Source organism: Tachysurus vachellii, chromosome 18, assembly GCF_030014155.1.
Source record: "Tachysurus vachellii isolate PV-2020 chromosome 18, HZAU_Pvac_v1, whole genome shotgun sequence".
Lineage (NCBI taxonomy): Eukaryota > Metazoa > Chordata > Actinopteri > Siluriformes > Bagridae > Tachysurus > Tachysurus vachellii.
The window spans coordinates 11,323,500-11,344,527 of NC_083477.1; the positions used below are offsets into that span (position 1 = coordinate 11,323,500).

Consider the following 21,028-nt stretch of genomic DNA (forward strand, 5'->3'; position numbering starts at 1 on the left):
AATCACTCTGGTTTCATTCATTCATTCATTCATTCATCTTCTACCGCTTATCCGAACTACCTCGGGTCACGGGGAGCCTGTGCCTATCTCAGGCGTCATCGGGCATCAAGGCAGGATACACCCTGGACGGAGTGCCAACCCATCACAGGGCACACACACAGTCTCATTCACTCACGCAATCACACACTAGGGACAATTTTCCAGAGATGCCAATCAACCTACCATGCATGTCTTTGGACCGGGGGAGGAAACCGGAGTACCCGGAGGAAACCCCCAAGGCACGGGGAGAACATGCAAACTCTACACACACAAGGTGGAGGCGGGAATCGAACCCCGACCCTGGAGGTGTGAGGTGAACGTGCTAACCACTAAGCCACCGTGCCCCCACTCTGGTTTCAGACTCTCTTAATTTCGTCGAACCCCAGTGCATTTGTGTTTATGTTACATCATTACAACTGAGCATGGAGATGTCGAAACGGAACTAATCATGTCCTCATCAGCTAAAACGCACACAGGTCACTTTAGTGCAGATCCGAATACCAGTCTGAGATCTAGTTTTAGTGCAAACGAACTCACACCACCTCCTGTTGGTAATCTCCGGTTCGGTACTACAGCAAGCTTCCTGGTCCACTTGACAGCTTTCTCATTACCAAATTTTCATGCAAACCATGCTCTGTTTCAGACTAAACTGGCAGCTTGAAAGCCCCCGTAATATTGCTTCAATATAATGTATTGCACAAGTATTAAACCTCACCTCTGTTTCCCTGTAGGTTTGGTCCTCCATTTCTGATGAGAGAAGACAGGTCAGTGTCATGGGATGAGCTACAGCAGAGCATCCTCAGTAAGCTCTACTACCTGATGATCAGTGGAGCACAGCCGCAGGTAAAACCATGTGTTTGATTCTGGCCTGTCAAACATTTCAAACATTCACTATCAGGGATATTCCACTCTTTTTGTGAAGTTTTGGCTAATATTCTTTCCTCACACTGTTTCCTCACAACAAACAGCTGAATATTAACAACTATTTAATGCTAAACAATTAGCGATTAGTTAATGTATGCCACTTTTGGTGAGAACCTGCACACTATGAAAATTTGTGGGTATATGATGCGGGAAGAATAAACTTTTCTGTCTAATCGTTTTTAATGTTAATCGTTTGGTCTAATCGTTTTAATAAAGTTTATTAGGACAGTATTTCAAATATCACTGGCATTTACACTGAACTATATTTACATTTACGGCATTTGCACATACTTTGCTGCTTTCGCAGTCCACCAGTTTACAACTGGTTCCATCTGCTATATAATTAATGTACTAGATCTAATTAAAAACACAGACAGAAATATTTCCTTCCTCTTATGTTGTTTGTCACAAATTGAATCAAACACAATGCCCTTTTTAACTTATTGCACACAACGGAATTCAGTAAAACAAAGTCGCCGGCTCCGTTTTGTGGCACTCCATGAAATTAATTATGTCCTCGTCTTTTATTTCCTTTTCCTCCGAATTCTATTCATCATACATCGAGTAGCACACTTCTTATCACTCTGACAAGGTGCATGCCAATTAACACATCACTGGTGGAAAAGTCGAAGGGAATCACGTCAGCCTGAAGGAACTGCCTTATCTTCATCTCCGCTTTATCATGTAGATTGAGTTGCCAGTTTCTTAGATACACACCAGCTTCACACTTGTGATTGTGGTGGCAGTGCTGTGATTCTAGCTAGTCAGCTAGTATTCAACCAAGTGGCTTAACATGGTTGTCTTCCAGAGCTGATCATCTTCTACTACTGTTTATCTCTAGATTTTATACCTTTTTCAGGGTGGCCATGTTCAGCTTTGAGGTGCTTTCTCATGTCACGCTGTCATACTCTACAGTGGTGGTTAATGGCTCAGTGGAAGTGAACTCTGTTCTCTGTATATTTCCAGAGAAAAAGAAAGGGTTATTTTTTTCACACAAGTGATTCTATCTTCAAAGTAAATGGTGATGTCAAACCCATTTCTGCTCTCTCAGATGCCACAAGTGCTTCAACTACAAAATGTCTGTGTAACGTTTTCTGAACAGAGGTGAAAATCCAGGTTTCATTGCGACTGAATGTTCTGAATTTGTACAGCAGACAGCATGATTCCATATAGAGTCTTTTGTGTAAACAGTACGGAACAGATTCCGTTCGATATTGATAAGCAGACAATATTCTGCGTCCTTCAAAAATGTGCACGTGTCTTCTATTGTACTACTTGGTACGACATTGGTACCATTATATTAATTACTTAGTGTTGATCAGTGATACTAATAGAAACAGCATAGTTAAGGAAAAAGTTCTCATTCATTTATTTGCCATCTGTTGTTTTTGCAGAATGATTCTGTGTGAATGTGTGTGTGTGTGTGTGTGTGTGTGTGTGTGTGTACAGTATGTGTGTGATCACTTTTGATTCGTCATCTAAAGCTTTTCATATTCTTCATATCCTGTGCAGTGGTTAGTTTGCAGAAGATGAAAGAGTTAGTTGTCGAGCTGTCTTTATCGGCAACCGATTTCCCACATAGTTTGCTGATTGCTGTCTTTTGAGCAGCAGCCGTCTTTTCAAAGCACGAACCACCTGCATGTAAGTGAAGATGACCCACATCTACCAATTAAATCTAATGACGTAGATTCCTAGGCTGGTGGTGTGTGTATTTTGTCTCTTGGTGCTGTTTATTCACTCATTTTTAACTGCAGTTATGCATTTTCAGACATTCTCAATGAGCACACACAGTACTCTACTAGCCTACTAGGCTACATCACATAGTAAATCAAGCTGGTTTGTTTAATGGGTTCTTTTTCCTACAAATTCGATTATGTCAGCATATACAATGCATATCACACACCCCTACTGGGAAGAGTTTTTAAACTCAACTCAGTGAAAACTCTCACTGTCTGTATTCTGTTCCTCCCCTTAGCATGGGTAGCGTGATTCTTGACCCAATCGGCCTCTAGATTTTTTTTTCTTTCCAATTGAGGCATGTTTGATTTCTAGTTACTTGTAATTACTTTTAATTACATGGAAGATTCAATTACTTTTATCTGCCATGTAGGAACATATTAAAAATGTCTGTGTGGACAATCACCACTGATAATGACGCCTCAGGTGTAACTTAGGTGAAAGTTATTCACTTTGGATAAAAGCAACAGCCAAATGAATAAACATAGGTTTCATGCCCACGTAGATAGATAGATAGATAGATAGATAGATAGATAGATAGATAGATAGATAGATAGATAGATAGATAGATAGATAGATAGATGGATGGATGGATGGATGGATGGATGAGACAGACAGATAGACACTTGAATCTGAAGGTGAAACTATTCATGCTATTTTGATTGCAAAGGTAGAGGAATATGTGCTACATAGTTCTACCTATTTTTTGTCTTTTGTTCTAGAGTTCTTACAAAACCGTGATCCTGTCCACTAGAGTGTGCTGAGTAGCTTCAGTCCTCTTTCACACTCAGTGTTCCTGTAAGATCCAATTAGATCTGAGAATAAAAAAAGTAGCTTGATGAGTATTTCTTTTATGGTAGCACAGTGAAATCATTTTTTTCCTCTGTTATTAATTCAGAAAGCAGGCAGATACCTATTGTTTACATACCTAGGTTTCTGGCATTCTTTATTGGGTGTGTGTGCGAAAGTAAAAGTTCACTGAAAGAACTCTCACTCAGAGTTCACTTCACTTCAGCTTTCCAAACAACACCAGCTTTATCTTTATCCAGACCTGACTTACTACTAAAGTACATTTTCTAAAAAAAACATTTGTGCATTTACTGTAACAGATCTACTAGTTAACATGAGGATTAATAGATGGGGATCTAGTATTTATTTTGTTCTGGAATTTTTTTAAAAGTCGAGCTAATCTTTCTCTAACGAGAAGCAATCCTGTCATACAGTAAAGTAAGGACTTAATATCTACTGATGCACGTCTCTTGTCGGTTTCATTGACGTGGTAGTGCAATCCTGAATAATAGTAATAGTAAACTATAAACAATGTGCACAGTCAGGAAGTGACATACTGCAAGATATTATATATACAGTACTAGATAGTATCACAGATATAACGTGTAGAGTTCTACAGTCTGAGAGTCTTCAACATGATTGTGCAAGTATAAAAATATTCTTTTTTGTCACCAGACAAATAGCGTGAATAGCCAGACAAATAGCGTGGTTTAAAATGGTACACACATTAGCTGAGCAGCTCAACCTTAAGTCTGGTGATCAGGGTTCCAGGTCTTTTGCAACGGTTATAAAAAAGTCTACACATCCCTGATAAAATGGCAGGTTTTATGCTGTAAAATAATGAAGCCATGCGTTTATATCCATTGGAAATAAGATTACATTCATTGAAATTGAGGATTAGACATGTTTTAGGTGTACAATATTCAGCTCAAAATCTCAAATCAAATGCTGTGGATAAAAAAATAAAAGTGTGTATAATTTCTTATCAGTCACTTGGTGTACTTATCTCACCATAATTACCGCATTATTTGAAGCTCAGAGTTACACAATAAGCTATTTTATTGAAATAATTAGTCACTGCAAACTCAAAACAGTGTCAGTGGTGTATGACTTCATGCATAAGACTCACTTCATGCATCAGACTCAGTCCCAATCCCAGGTTATCCTTATGTTTGTCAGACCGGTCACTCACAGATTTGGGCCCTGCAGTTGTCCTCACCTCAAGTCATCCTTCATAAGCTGTCATGGAACTCCCTCTGCTGGATGCTCTGATAAATACCCTCAGATCTCTGACAATAATTTAAACATAATGGTTATGGATCATTAACAATACAGTCCAAATAGTCAAGGTCACAGATGCTCATCTGTGTGTGTTTTCCTTTTGGAGGTTTTTGTTATATTTTTGTGCTAAAGGGAACACAGGCTTCTCGGTCATCCTTATCTCTGCGTCTGTGCCTGAGACACACCAAATGTGCTAGAATCCCTTTTTTCAGGCAGCCTTTCTGACACGCTATTGCTCAAATTTCAGTTTGAAATATCAGCGCAATACAATATAAATGAAACATTCCTGCATTTGTCTTTTTAAGAACCTTTCTTGTTCTTTCCAGTCTATTTTTACACACACACACACACACACACACACACACACACACACACACACACTCTCTCTCTCTCTCTCTCTCTCTCTCTCTCTCATTCTCTCTCTCTCTCTGTCCCAGCAGGAGACTTTTCTGTTATCTTGAAGCTCAGCCAGCAAAATGTAGAATTTCATTTAGAAAGAAGAGGAAATCAATTTCATTCTTGGATGGAGCAGTGTTTCATTTTCAAGAGTTCAATAGATCCTCACAGAATGCAGACACACAAAAGCAATTTTAAGAACAAGTAGAATGTCAGACTTCAGAGAGGACTGGGTGGATGTGCAGGTTTATCAGGAAAACAGGGGCAAACAAATAAGGATGTAATCCAGCAATCAGGAACATGAAACCATCTGAGGGTCAGGTGTACTGTATATAAACAACCACAATGGCCGATGACAAACTCAGTGAACAGGCGAAACAAATATAAAGCTCAGATGCATCGCTGAACAAAGCAGGAGCAAGACTTTGCAGTGTGTCAGAATGAGTCTGGATTATTATCCAAAGGTGGAAGTGTGAGATGGAAATACACTCTGGGTGGGATGCTAGTCCATTGCAGGGCACCTTGCATACACACACACTCAGACACACACACACTCATTCACATCTAAGATCAAGCATGCTAGGATGAACACCATTGTTCCTAAAGATATTTCCTCAATTGGGTTTGAATTCCTGTGGTAGAGAGCTTTCAGATCAGTGAACACGTTACTCCCAAGTCTTCCCTTGAGAGAAAAAACATTCAGTAAGCACTTGTGCCCTGTGGAACGGGGTCGTTCTGGAAGAGAAAACTCCCATCATCCTGATTTATGTAGAAATGGTAAAGGTTAGTCAGAAATAACTTTCTACTGATTTGCACTGAGGCTTTTCACTAAGGGGACTAGTGAACCCAAGCCTGAGCAGGAAAATGTCTCCCACAGTATAACAAAGCACTGAACAGAGTCTGAATGCAACTATTTTCTTTTTCTTGTCTTCATTTCTTTCCAGAATAACAGAGTCCTGTTTAAAATCCGTGTCGTTGGGGGATCGGCGTCCTGTAGCTACTTGAATCCACAGGATGGACGTCCACTTTACCATCCTGCAGTAGACAGGTAAGAGGATGCCGTCTTGTGTTAACGAATTATGGTAGATTCTGGCTTGGAGCTTGAATTGTAAACTTTTTTGCTGTCTCCCAATAAGAGGTCATAAATTTGTAATCCCCCCACACACCGACCTACCTGGAAGCCATGTATAGGAATTAGCAAATGGAAGAGTTGTCTTTTACCTGAGATTTAAATACTGCATTCTGACAAGTAGTAATGGCAAAGTATTGATTTTTCTTTCAACATTCGGATCATGAATAAAACCATGCAGTGGAAAAGAACTGAATAGAAAGAAGTTTAAACCCGTAAGCATCAAAGTCAAAACCAGTCTTTGGAAAGCTGCTTTCAAAGAGCTGACCTGGACACAGGCCAGTTCTTTATTCAAATTCTTTCCTTTTACAATAGACCTGTATACACACTTTCTGTTCTTCTCTGCTTTACACAGACAGTAAGTCAGAGGTTAAATTACGTTCTTAGAGCGTTCAAACCCAGAGTATGCCAAAGAGTCAAAGATGAGGGCTTGAGAAAGACTTTCGCTTTCAATAAAAAGAGTATACCTAATGAATACTTGTGGTATAAATAAATTCTAATCAATGTTAACAAAATTTACCATCAGTGTGTACTCTAGGTGGAAACTTTACCTCAGGATGTAAATTGTTGGTGTATAAATTGTTATGCAAGGAAACTTAAACTTACGGTAATTGTTCATAGTAAACTTTATAAAGAACTGAATAAATTCAACACTATGTGGTCAAAGACATGCACGTTTTTGTTGATCGGTTTCTACTTTTGGCATAAAGCACCAAATACTGACGTAGTTACATTTAATAACTGATCGTTTAGAAAATGACTACAGCCATCTAATTATATATTATCATCCCAACCGCCAGACACCCTGCACTTCTGGAAATAGAAGGGTCAAATCTTCAGCACAGTGTTTTTGTCATTTAATAACAGACATTTCCAGACTGAAAGCATGTTTCTCCTGTTCAGTGTGCTCATCATTTTCCTACAAAGAGGACAAACTGCTAAATTTCATCTTTCAGTATATGCATATAGTTATAACAGCATGCAGAAACCACACTGATAAACATGGAATTCTTAGAAATGTGAGCGTTTCCCCTTATAATTAAAGAGAAGATCCTAGTAAAGATAAAAGTTATTCACAAAGCATCTTAACCCTTAAAATAGCTCATAAGGTCAAAAAGTGTTAGGAGTAGTGAGGAGGACTATTAAAAGGCTTAAGAGTTTCTTTAGCAGAGGAGAAAATGTCCGAAAGGTGAAGAGGGAGAAGAAATGTATTGTATGTAATATTTAATAATGATAGAGAGTTAATGAAATACTACAGATTAGATCACGTAGGGATTATTTTTCTGACCAGTCATATTGGAGATCATTAACATCTCCGACATCTCAGACGCAGCGAATATATATATATATATATATATATATATATATATATATATATATATATATATATATATATATATATATATTCTGCCACTATGGCATTTACAGATACACTAACATTTCCAAAACAGAGATGTTCACATTTACATTATATTTATAATATGCAGATGTTAGCGCATCTCTAATATGATCGGCCTCCTCTGTTAGATAAAAGTGTTTGTATTTTGCTTGCTCAGAGATGCTCTGAAATTGGTCCTGAATCACACTTAAGCTGAGATTCCTAGTTAGACATTTTTAAGCTAAATTAGGAGCTCTCTGAGATCATCCTTATACTCTTTATAAATATGGGCCCATATCTCAGATCTTTATGCTCTTCAGTCATGGGCTTCATTCATAAATATTTTTTGCAACAGTAATGTAAAATCTTACATAACATATCCTGTGATGAGGAGAAATAACACTTTGGTGTGGTTGAAGTCTTGCCTCCTCTCGCCTCTTCCCGCCTACTTCTCTCACCTGCTGTTTTTCCGCCTTACTGGCACAAGAATCAGAGAATTAGAGCAAGAGCTTCGTCTAAACTGGCTCATGAAAGCTTTCCAGCAGGGACACACATGGCAGGCATGATGAAGAATTGCACGCTGCTTTTTAAAGGACATGGAACAAAGCAGGCTGAGTCATTGCTCAGTGTTATCAAGTAGTTTATTGTTATTTTTGAGACTCACAGCCAGAACTTTTTTTTCCCAATTTCTTTGTTTGACATCCTACACAAGAGAAAACCATTCTTGGTCATGTTACATAAATTATAATGAAGCTGGATTAAATCCTGGTCCTAAAGAATGTCTAACTATTATTAATTATTATTATTATTATTATTATTATCATGAATCTGAAAAGGTTGGGGGGCACGGTGGCTTAGTGGTTAGCACGTTTGTCTCACACCTCCAGGGTTGAGGGTTCGATTCCTGCCTCCACCTTGTGTGTGTGGAGTTTGCATGTTCTCCCCGTGCCTCGGGAGTTTCCTCGGGGTACTCCGGTTTCCTCCCCCGGTCCAAAGACATGCATGGTAGGTTGATTGGCATCTCTGGAAAATTGTCCGTAGTGTGTGAGTGCGTGAGTGAATGAGAGTGTGTGTGTGTGCCCTGTGATGGGTTGGCACTCCGTCCAGGGTGTATCCTGCCTTGATGCCCAATGACGCCTGAGATAGGCACAGGCTCCCCGTGACCTGGGGTAGTTCGGATAAGCGGTAGAAAATGAATGAATGAATGAATGAATGAATGAATGAATGAATGAAAAGGTTGATTAAGGACCGGTAGCTGGTCAGGTAATTCACACACAGGAAATAAAAAAAAAAAAACACAAAAATCATTAAAAAAAAATACATCTGATACAAAGACAACACTGAGCAAATTCTGTACAGTGAGTGAATGTACATTAGTGAGTGTATTTGCTTATTTAGGTAAATGGTCACTACACTCATGACTCAATTTCCGGGCAACATGACTACAGACCGGTGTCAAAAAACCTAACCAGGACCCGTATTATTAGATTAGTGCTCTGACTACTGAGCATGGGACTGAGACACACAGTGTGTATGTGATCCTAAGCAATCCAGTGATCCTAAACATGACATTGTAGTCTTTGGCATCCATATTTACAGGCTGGGATGTGTTCTGTGAGATGACAATTATTATTAGTAGTAGTATGGTAAATAATAGTATAAAAAAGTAGAATACTAATTACACGGTAGTACTAAAAACTATCATCATTATGAGTAGAAGGACGTGAAAATCCTGTCACTAATACTAACTGGCGATTTCCTCTGTTTACTCAGAGCTCTAAAGCTGTGTGGCTCCGGCGGGCCTCCACATGTGAAGCTGATCGTGGAGTGGGAACACAGAATGAAAGACTGGTGAGTCAGTCCATTATCATCAAACCATCGAATCACTTTATGGCAAAAAGAAAAGGAGCATGCACAGTGACATTAGGACTGCTTGAGGCTCACGTTGTTCCACTTTTGGACACAATTGGATGAGAAGTGGGACAGAATCACTTTAAGACGCTGATCTTGTTTATAGCGAACAAATAGTTCCAGTACTAATATAATATTATGGAAATACAACAGTTTTGTAGTAAGACAGTTGTGTGTGTGTGTGTGTGTGTGTGTGTGTGTGTGTGTGTGTATAGTCTTTTTGGTAACATTCAGGAGGAGGTGGTGAAGGACTGTGAGAGTGTACGCGCTCAGCAGCAGCAGCATGTCCAGCAACACAGCTGCACACTGGACGAATGCTTTCAACTTTATACTAAAGAAGAGCAGGTAACACACACCACATCAAATCCAAAGCAAGCAGCTCTTCTCTCCGAGATCTTAACAAACCCTTTAGAGTCGGGTTCCCTGCTATACACAGTGCTAATCACCATAACACAACTGAAATGTCATTTGCATCCGAGATGCTTAGAATTCAGTTACAGACCAAGATGCGGACAGATTCTTGTGAAGATGCGTCAAAGAAAATAAAGTTAGTTAGAACAAGATAAATTGTCTAATAGCCAGAGAACGGATTTTAATTTAAAGACGGCTACAAATGTGGAAGTGAAACCAAACAACTAAACCACACTGAAGTAACTAAACAATTACATGATTAGATTTAGGGTGTAAACATTTTATTTCTAGAGAAAAAGGATAGCGTGGAAGATCTTGCTGCTGATTATTTGCTTCAGACACAGCGGCTTTCCTATCAGCTTATTTTTGAGGAAGTGTGACTCAGTGCTTAAGGCTTCAGGCTACAGAGAGAAAACGTTTGTGTGGTCAAATGTCCGCTCATTGCACAAGGCTCTTTATTTTTATTGTACTATACACATGTATGTATGTAAAAACGTATGGTATTGTTTTTAAGAAATTAGAAAAACTAAAATAACAAAAGGAATGATGAACATGAAGAAACATTCATAAAGATGCTACTCTTCACAGGCGACTCTATTAAATGTGTGACTGAGTTCTTATAATATTTATTTGCCTTGTCACTTGAATTGAATGGATTTAATCCCAAATTAATTCACTTAGAAAGTGCCAGGCCTAGAAATAATGGCACATGGAGCTGCTGTGTTATGTGAGAGGAATGGTCAAGAATAGAAAGCTCAATAATATAAAGAGTGTACATTATTGTACTCATAATATTGATGAAATCTGTTGGCCAACCCCTGCTCTAAAAGTATTAGCATTAGTATTAGTTTTCCTGTCACTAGTATACTTTATCTAATGTGCTTTAATACGAATAACTGAATAATAATAAACCCATCTTCAACCAACCAATCTGTTAATGCTGATAAGTATCGCTATAGCAGGTCACGGTTGTTGCATTGAACAAAAAAAAGCATATTATATTGCACATTATACAATGTATATATGATATATGTGCACTGTACATGCAGCTGGCTCCAGACGACGCATGGAAGTGTCCTCACTGCAAGCAGCTGCAGCAAGGCATGGTTCAGATGAGTCTGTGGACACTCCCGGACATCCTCATCCTCCACCTCAAGCGTTTCAGGCAGGTGGGCGAACGACGAAACAAGCTGTCCACTCTGGTGCGCTTCCCTCTCACAGCCCTGGATATGGCGCCCCACATGGTCAAGAGGGGTAACTGCACACGCTTGCCTTCTACATGGAAACAGCAGCCTCATCATAGGACTGAAACAGGCCAACATCCTGAGGACTTCTTGTATGACCTGTACGCTGTATGTAACCATCACGGGGGCATGCATGGAGGTCACTACACAGGTCTGTGGACCGACAATAAATGATCTGGGATTAAATCAGTGTGTACTGTATAGGATACATTGCCTAGCATATTTAATTGAAAGTGTCTGTGGGTCAACAGGCAATGTGTGCGGACGAGAATATACTGCAGTTAATCTCAGTATTTCTGTTCTATCAGCATACTGTAGGAACTCAGTGGATGGCCAGTGGTACGGTTATGATGACAGCAGCGTAGAGCCGGTGCCTGAGGGGGAAGTCTGTACACGTGGGGCTTATATCCTCTTTTACCAGAGACGCAACAGCATCCCTGCATGGTCAGCCAGCTGCTCGCTCCGAGGTACAATAAAAATTCAATTGTTTAAATATACTGGTCCCTGTGTATGCCATTTTTCAGGTTGCTACTAATCCAATATGAGTTTAATTATGCAAACACACCAAAGATTAAACTGATAAACAAGGAGCTTTTACAGTACACTCTTTTGATGAATCAGGATTAATGTGAAGAAAATTTAAGAGTAATGAATAAGTAATACCAAGCTGGATCTACCTACAGTTATGACTGATATGTTTTGTTTAAAAATATGAATATCATAAGAATATTTGCATCAAATACCAGGCCACAAAAGTGGTCTGGAATATTAAAATGGTGATAGAGTATAGAGTTGAAAGTAAAATATCACTGGAAGCAAAATATGAACTAATTTGAGTCTGTTGATATAAAAAATAAAATGTAGTTACATGAAAAGTCTAATGAACAGCACTTTTATCAATGAAAGTGAAAATCAGCTAATACCCGGAGCTGATATTCCTAGCAAACGTGCTTTTTTGTGCTAAGTAAGGACTGACATGATCTCTTCTTCCACAGGCTCTACTAGCTCCTCCATGTCTAATCATTGGCTCATCCGTTTGACATCGGTGTCAGAAGATAGCCAGACTTTGTGTTCCACGACTAAGACCTCAAACTGCTCTTCAGCTCCTGAGCCTCAAACACCGACTTCTCCTGTTTTCTATGAGCAGCCAAAAGTAGATTCTGGTGAGTTATTTCTCAACAAGCACCCACAGAGTAGATGGTACCAGTCATCTAGAGTATCCTGGTCATTGTTATTTATTACTTTTCTTTTATAATATTACATAAAATATTAACAAAGTCTTTATTCGGGTCATTATCATTAGTTTATCATTTTACAGATCCTAAATTTGTTCTCCATTCTCCTCCAATAGATGGATTTGCGGCAAGACCATTTGTCCGTGGCACCCAGGGCCGAAGCGTAAGCCTGCGTTCACCCACCAAGAATAAGGAAACCCTGAGCAAAGTGCTTCCTCTGCGCTGGTCTTTTGGTTCCAAGGACCGCAAGAAAGTCACTTCTGTCCCTCAGATCACAACACCACGGTCTGGAGAACTGGTGGAGTACCTGGAATCTGGACGGAGGCCACGGTGCACCAAGGATCCAATAGTGAGTCTGGTGGCTAGCCCTGCACAAGGTAAAGCCCAGGTTCCTGTGGATGACTCTCTCAGCTCCCCTAGTGGCAGCAGTGGTTTTAGCGGTGCAGAGAGAGGAAGCTGTCGTGAGTCGGATTCACCTCGAGTACCTGAAGGCCAGAGCAGACCAGGTTCAGACAGAAGCGCTAGTAAGGGCAGAGATGAAGGTTTACTAGTCAGGAGGACTTCAAAGAGGAGGCAGGAGCAACACGGAAGGTCTCAAGATGGTCAGTCTTGTCGCGAATCCTCAGCTGGGGTTCAGCCTGGGACAAGCACAGCTCAAAGTTTATCAAACAGCACAAGTGAAAGCAAAGACTCCACAATAAAGAGACATTGGAACCAGCCAGGTGGTGCTACCAGAACTTTATGTAGTCAAAACCAGCAAGAAGATGTTGCAGGAAGCAACAATGAGGAGACAGATGGCATCCCAGCCTTCCTCATGTCAGGCAATGTTAAGAAGGACAGCCAGTCAAAGAACATACGTGCCAAAGAAACAGCTCAAGGAAGAACGATAACACATAAGAGCTCTAACAAGCTGTCCGTGTCCAACGGCACTCCAAACGGCCTGGTAGCGGAGGAGAAAAAAGGCAACGGCACACACAGGAGCAGCAGCGCACGGTACTACAGCAAGACGCTGATCAATGGAAAGGATAGCCACAGTGGCAGTGGTGGAGATATTAAGCGGGCGCTGAGCTCTTCCAGCCTTCAGAGCAGACTGGATCTGAATCTGAGGAGGACAGTGTCTCTCCAGAGGAACGGGCTACTGGTTCCTCCTCAGAAAGGACAGAGCACTGATAAACCGTCCTACAATACACTGCAGAGGAACAGATACAGCACCACTTCTCTAGGCAGACAGAGACCAGTGCCTGAGTCCTGCTTCTGATCTCAGGACAGCTGAAGTGTGTGAGCGTCTGATTTAGGTGCAGATCATTCCAGTCTGAGTGCCTCCACTGAAGACAAGATGTTTAGGGTACTTTCACCAAGGTTTCAGCTAAAGGCAAGAAAACAGATACAATATTTTACTAGGTGCAAAAACTAAATTGCATTTTTAGACAAATCATTTTAAATCCCATAATTTAAACCAGTTAATAATATAATTTATTTTTATGGAGCCCACTAATTAACACGAATTTAAACTAGATTATTATTTAGATGTCCCCAGACTTTCACAAATCTTTAGGTTTAAATCCTAACAAAAAGTTAAAAAAGTCACATATTTTTATTAGTGTATCATCAGATCTCGTCATCGGCGTTGCTCCAGACACGTATGATATCGGAATTGACGACAAATTCTTTTGTGCTCTGTTTATCATACCTTATTATATTAGAAACGAAAACATAACCGAACGTGCTGTTATATCAACAACGACATAGAATATTTGCTTTATAAGTTTTATTCATCTTATACCACAGCAGCTTGCTGACGATTACAATTCGTTATTTATTACAGAAAACGTCAAACTTTTTACCGGTTTTATATTGACTCGTTATATATAATATAATGTTGTGGAAAATCCTTGAAAATGTGTAAATTACCGTTTTCACTTATGCTATGGCAGCTACAAATAGTCTTTCCCACACTTTCTGTTGAAACAAATCCGATTTGAAAAATGCAGCTTGGTACAGAGAAGCCATACAGAGCAAACTCGTCTGTCCTGAAAACTTTCCCATGACATGTCTGACTGTTACGCAGTGCTGACCCCGGAGACTCTTTATTAAAATCAACTGTACGTCCTGGGGATGAGCTGTTACTATACAAACAATTCCGTATTGATATAAACCTGTGATCTGCCTTGTAGTCAGCGCTCATGTCAGAGGTGTGCAGTTAGAGAACATTTATCAATATCTTCTGATCAATAATCAGCGCTTTTGTTTAAGAGAATATAATGTGAGTCAATCAGGAAGGTTAATAATAGCAGCTTGTGACGGAAAGCTAATAACAGAAATTAAATGTGATCGCAACGTTTGGGGTAACTTTGAAATTTGGGTAATTTTTCTTCTTCTTCTTCTTTTTTTTATTTTTTATTTATTCACTCACCTTTGCTAGGCTATACAAACCAAGACCTTGGATTTAGAGTTTTAACTAAATAAGATACTATTTTTTTATATGTTTATGGTATATTTTGGTGTAATATTCCTCACATATATTCAGTGTCATGTAAATATCATGATTATAATGTTAATTCATTTTTGCCAAAAAAAAAAAAAAAAAAAAAAAAGCCAGTTTGAACTTTATATTTATAATGTTTAACATGTCAATCAAGAGGTAGACCTACCAATCTTCCATTATATGTGTGTACTACAGACAACACTACCAGGTATAATAACTTTAGAAAGCTAACGTTATATTTTCTAAAATATTTTGACTACTTTCACGTGTAAAAAACTATAGGTTCAGTGATACAGACCCTGGGACCAGAATAATACCATGGTGGTTTATCTATACTCGTAAAAAAAATGCTGCGATGCCTGTATCTAAAAGCATGTGCTACTATGTGAGAAGTTTAGAAAGCTGCTGGAATTTGTGCACGCAAAAGTGTATACTTGAGTGTGAAGCAGAGGCGAGCGCTTCAGTTCTGCAAGCACTGAGACACGCGCTTTACTTCTAGTTCTTCTCGTGACTCAAGGTGCAAATTCACAGGACATTGCACTTTTAACGACCTCACTCGTTGATTACCGCACTGCGTACTATTGAGCATAGAGTTTAAACACTACAGTATACCTGACCAGCACATCACACACACACGAGGTTCTTCCTCATACTGCTGCCACACAATTATACAGGATGTCTTTGTGTGCTGTAGCGTTACACTTTCTCTTCAGTGGAACCAAGAGGCCTAAACTTGTTTCAGCATGACAATGTCTCTGTGTCAAGTGAACAAGCTCTATGAAGACATGACATGCCAAAGGTGTCCTGCTCAGAGCCTCAACCCCACTGAACACCTTTAGGATGAACTGAAAAGCCAAACGCACCCCAGAGCTCGTTGTCTGACATAACTAACGCTCTCGTTATGTGCGAATGAGCCACACTCCAAAATCTAGTGGAAAGTCTTCTCAGCAGATTGGGGGTTATTATAACAAACAGCAGTGGAAGTGGGGATTCAATCTGGAATGGGATTTCAAGCACATATGGGTTTGAGAGTCAGGTGACTCAAGTTCATTGGTAGCAGCACATGGAACTAAACAAACAGTACACTCATAGAACTGACTAAACTGTTTCAGTATCGGTATCGAACAAGAACCAAAACACATGCACACGGCTGAAAAAATGTTATCAGTGCATCCCTTAGTAAAGCTTTTAAATAGTATTTCTGCGTAATTCTGATTCTGTTTAAAATTGCACTTTTAAGCTTTGACTTTCTCATATATTCGTGTACATCCTGATTCAGTTCTTACAGCATTCGTAACCTGCAAACGTGGCACGTAAGGAACTAACTAACATCACTTTCAAACATGGTACTGTGTATATAAAGGGGCATATAAGGGGTATATATACACAAGCAACGGTATGGATTATGATTCATGGCTAAGAAGTTCCTAAAATATTTCAAATTTCAGGAATCTGCACAATGGAATGAATTTGTGATGCAGGAGTCATGGTGATCTCTGCATTATTACTAATAATAATTTGGGGTTTTAATTAGAATAACCACGCAGTTGTCTTTGTTGCTCCTAATGTACACTGGTTAGAAAAAAAAAGCACTACATGTCAGATCAATTTACCAGAGGTGATGAGATGTTTGCAACCGAATATATAACATTTATGCAATTAAATGCAGCAGAACAGATCAACAAACGAAACAACAGTCGCCGTCTGTCGGCAAAACAGCTCAAACTTTGATTGTGATATTATTGAAGTGCCTTTTTATAATAATGTTCTCAAAGGAGCATTAGTAGTAATGTTTTCGATACGGACACATGCACATGTGTTGTCGCGTATTCGCTCGTATACATACGGACACGTGATCCTTCCATACCGTTATTGCACACACTGGTCATTATGTCACACCAATACACACACACAGTTCACATCATCATCGCTATCATCTCTCTTACTCCCATCCAGTTGCTGTTAGAAAGGGAAGCAGCTGCAGCTCATGTAGGAATCAAGTTCATGAATCTTTTTTTTTTTCCAACCTTTATTCCTGTCTCGTCTGTCAACATAAACATCTCAGACCTTCCCGAACGTATTACACACTTTTAAATAGCAACATCACACTGAAGACTTTTTTGTACTAGCTACGACAGTCTGTCATATTTTGAGGAGATTGGGCCTTTGTTCACTAAATGAAACTAACGTAAACTGTAGATCTGTTGTAATATTAGTAAATGGCTGGTGTACGTTTTTCACATTCAATTCAGCAGCAATATGTAGACATCGATCTAGTGAAAGAAATTGCACTCATCATGTAGCCAGACAATTCAACAATCCTTCTATTCGTTTTAAATGAATTAGTCATTAGAGTGTGTGTGTGCATGTGTGTGTGTGTGTGTAAAGATTTAAGAGAGATGGATGTCTAGCTTTAGTCCTATCTGCCCTGAAAAGTTAAGGGTTCTTATAGTGAGTGGCATTGAAGTGGAACCAAAATATATTTCATTTTGTTTTTCATTGATGGATTCATTACTTTTCAAGCACCTACATCTATTTCTATTTCTATACAAGCTTCCTTCCTTCTGTACAGGCTTTTCAAGGAGTTTAGGCTTGTCCAAAGATGCAGTAGATAAGTATATCCATATACTGTATATATCCATCCTTAGTTAGCATTCACAAGTGTTTTTTTTTTCTCTCCTCCAAGAACCTAATGAAGGACTTATATACTTATAAACCATACATTATTACATCATGTTAGCTTTTATTTTTTAAGCCTTGACAATTCAATTTTGACCGGTGAAAGCGTAACTGTTTGTGGTGCAGTAACCAGAAGGTTGTGAGTTCAAATCCAAGTACTGTTAGAAAGCCACTGCTGAGCCACTGAGTGAGACTCGTAAGTGAATTCTGCCTTACTTATAAAGTCACTTTGGATACAAGCATCAGCCAAAAGAGTAAATGTAAACGTAGTCGTATACACTGTTAACCAGCTCACGCTTTAAATGACTAAACTTGACTAAAATGGTTTTAGGACTACAAAGATCATCGAGCCTTTCCCATTTCAGATCAGTAAATCTAATAACAGTGACTTTGGCTTGTTTGTGAAGTGGTATAATGAAGGAACGGTGTTGCTTTTAAGGGTTAAAGGTTCTGGATATATTTTTATGCAAACTTTTATATTCCAAGATTTTTTCAGTAATCTGTAATTAATGTAAATAAAGTTGTAAAAATGATTGTGTACTGAATGATTTTGCTCAGATTCTGATTAAATGGCATCGAAGGAAATGAAGCACAGACATAACGGACACACTGGAACAATGTTTGTACTGTCACCAAGTTTGTACTGTCACTTTATATAGCACATTGTACTTTATTTTTAATATAGCAAATTAAACACTATTTGTCACCGGAATGTGTAGACAAGTCTTTAATCTGTTTCTTTGTTCTTTCTTTCTGAGCGAAACAAATCGCTGTTGTTAAACAAATGCCCCTGATGATCCATTTCATCTGCTGATTAGCACTGAATGAAAAGTTCACTTATCAAAGCGGTCACTTATCAAGGTTTGTACAAGGCACCTGGACTGCTTAAAGTACTTCAGTTTGGCTTTTTGAAATTGAAGTACGGGAAAACCTTGAAAAGGGATATTTTAAGATTAAGCTTCAGTCTAGTGGTGCTTAAAGTCGATAAAGACGAAATTGCTAAATAACTTAAAAGTGTTTCTTTTTGTTAGAACATGAATGCAATGATTTCATTTTAAATATGACACACCGCCACAGCCCGACAGGCTCGGGCAACTCACCTGGAGAATACTAATGTTATGCTGAAGATGAAGCAATGCCTGTAAAATACAGATATAATCCAGTGGTGAATGGTGACAAAATTGATAAACATTCATGAGGACACACCAAATGTGCATCATACCTGTTGTAAAGATGTATTATTAATATATTTCTTTTAAATAATTATTATGTTAGAGTGACATCTTTTGTCCCTGAAAAAAAATATAGTGCTTGAAAATTACATGCAAATCCCAGAAATTCAGTATGAAGCGTTTGTATGAACCGTGATTTATGCTTTAACCCAGGCTCTGTTTTGCAAAAATGACTGTCTCTGCAAATGAGGTATTTTGTATGTGAAGAATCCATGATGTTTCAATGAAATTGTTTTTCAGACTATAGACTACCGCAGTTTTAGGTTTTTCCAGCACATTCAGAGACATAATTCTGAAGGTAGTCAGAATAAAAGTTGGCAAATTTATACTGACTATCCAGATAACAACCCAGAATCAGAATTTGAAGAGAACACAAAACCCTGTAATGACTTGGAGCTGCAGAGGAAACCACTGGGATAAACTAAAATGCCTAGACATAAACACACAAGATTTCATAAGCACATGAAGATACACAAACGGCTTAAATAGGGCCACTGTGTTGCAATTTATCTCTCGTGGGTGTGTATGAGTGGGAACAGGATACACTGTCCACAAACATGGAGCTGGAAAATGAAAAGGGATAGATGTGATACTGGACTGTGGTAAGCTTTAGCCTCAGAATAAGGGTGGATGTGACATTAGTGTTGTAAAAATCAACAAAAAGAATCACAGATACAAAGATATGTTTCTGTTTTTACCAGTTCTTGTTGGTTGATCTGGGTTTTTCTAACTAAATTCTCATTTAATTCTGTAATTTCCCAATTCCCTCCCACGAACCAGAGCAAAACAACACTAGTAGGAACTCGCCAACTGTCCTCTTCCATATACGTGAGCTTACAGATGCTCCTGCTTGCTCAATGTTGGTCTGAATGACAGGCGATTGTGTAATGCTGCCCCTCTCATACAGGCATCATGGTCAGTTTCACTTCATTCACTTTAGTCTGAATGACCAGTGGAAAATAACCCCAAATAATCAAGTTCAATCTAAAACCAGAAGAGCAATAAATTAATAGAGATGTTTATCAGAAATATTAATTGTTAAAGTTTGTAACTTCTGTTGTTTAAATAATGAAACAAGCACCGTGTTGCTTAAGTAGACATTTTTATTGTAAAATTGTTATGCTTTCATAGAGTTTAACATATAAAGTCATTTGTATATCTGGTTTATAGAATATGAAACAGAAATTAATTGAAATCTGTAGACATTTAGATGTGTTGATGTGTCAGTAGAATTAGAAAGGGATCTTTAAATGCTGTTCGATGGCCAGATTTGAGAATTGATATCCATCATCACAGTTGACATGGTGTTATAGGAAAATTAATCAGGGTGGATTACTTCAGGGCCACATCACACCACACCACACCACTTTATTCCTTAGTTCATTTCACTTCTGATTTGATTTCGATTTTGAAGTCTGTAGCTTTCAGAATTATACACTGTTCTTAAAAAGGGATTAATCCAGCAGTCACATATCAGGCTAGAGCTGAATCCCAAAATTGTTTAATACTCTATAAAATAATTAGGTCAATGCATATTGAGGAAAATCAAGCTTTTGCAGAATTTAAAACCATTTAGCCATTTCTGTTGTGTCAGTCAGCTGTATGGTCTGGTCTTTATCAGCAATCAGGTCTGCACTGAACTCACCGTTAGTTCCTCAGGAGCTCTCAGTTGCACTATTCTAAACTATTGTAGAAAGGACATTATTTACATTTACACTATTTACTATAGAGTGTCACCCAAATGAGGATGAGGTTCCCTTCTGAGTCTGGTTCCTCTCAAGGTTTCTTCCTCATATCATCTCAGGGAGTTTTTCCTTGCCACCGTCACCTCCAGCTTGCTCGTTAGGGATAGGGATAGATGTATAGTATTTTAAGTTAATCTTTTTTAAATTCATTTTAAACTTTAATTGTATATATTCACATATGTATTTTTATTCTTATTTTCTTCTTCTTCTTCTTCTTCTTCTTATTATTATTATTATTAGTAGTAGTAGTAGTAGTAGTAGTAGTAGTAGTAGTAGTAGTATTTATTTTTCTCTAATTTCTGTTTCCATATTTCTGCAAAGCTGCTTTGAGACAATGGGAAATTGCTAAAATTACTATAGAAATAAACTGAATTGCATTGAATTGAATTCTTTTTGTCCCTGACAGTAGCAGT

At 38.6% G+C, this 21,028-nt stretch overlaps 1 protein-coding gene across 1 annotated transcript in view; it reads left to right on the plus strand.

Annotated features, from left to right (window-relative positions):
• Positions 1 to 13,872, plus strand: part of usp43b (ubiquitin specific peptidase 43b) — a 76,791-nt gene extending 62,919 nt beyond the window's left edge. The window contains exons 8-15 of the mRNA XM_060892128.1: positions 771 to 882; positions 6,111 to 6,214; positions 9,447 to 9,524; positions 9,800 to 9,929; positions 11,045 to 11,390; positions 11,548 to 11,706; positions 12,235 to 12,402; positions 12,591 to 13,872. Of these exons, the coding sequence (XP_060748111.1) occupies positions 771 to 882; positions 6,111 to 6,214; positions 9,447 to 9,524; positions 9,800 to 9,929; positions 11,045 to 11,390; positions 11,548 to 11,706; positions 12,235 to 12,402; positions 12,591 to 13,732 (2,239 nt within the window). The 3' untranslated portion in view covers positions 13,733 to 13,872. The remainder of the gene's footprint in view (positions 1 to 770; positions 883 to 6,110; positions 6,215 to 9,446; positions 9,525 to 9,799; positions 9,930 to 11,044; positions 11,391 to 11,547; positions 11,707 to 12,234; positions 12,403 to 12,590) is intronic.
• Positions 13,873 to 21,028: the final 7,156 nt, after the last annotated feature.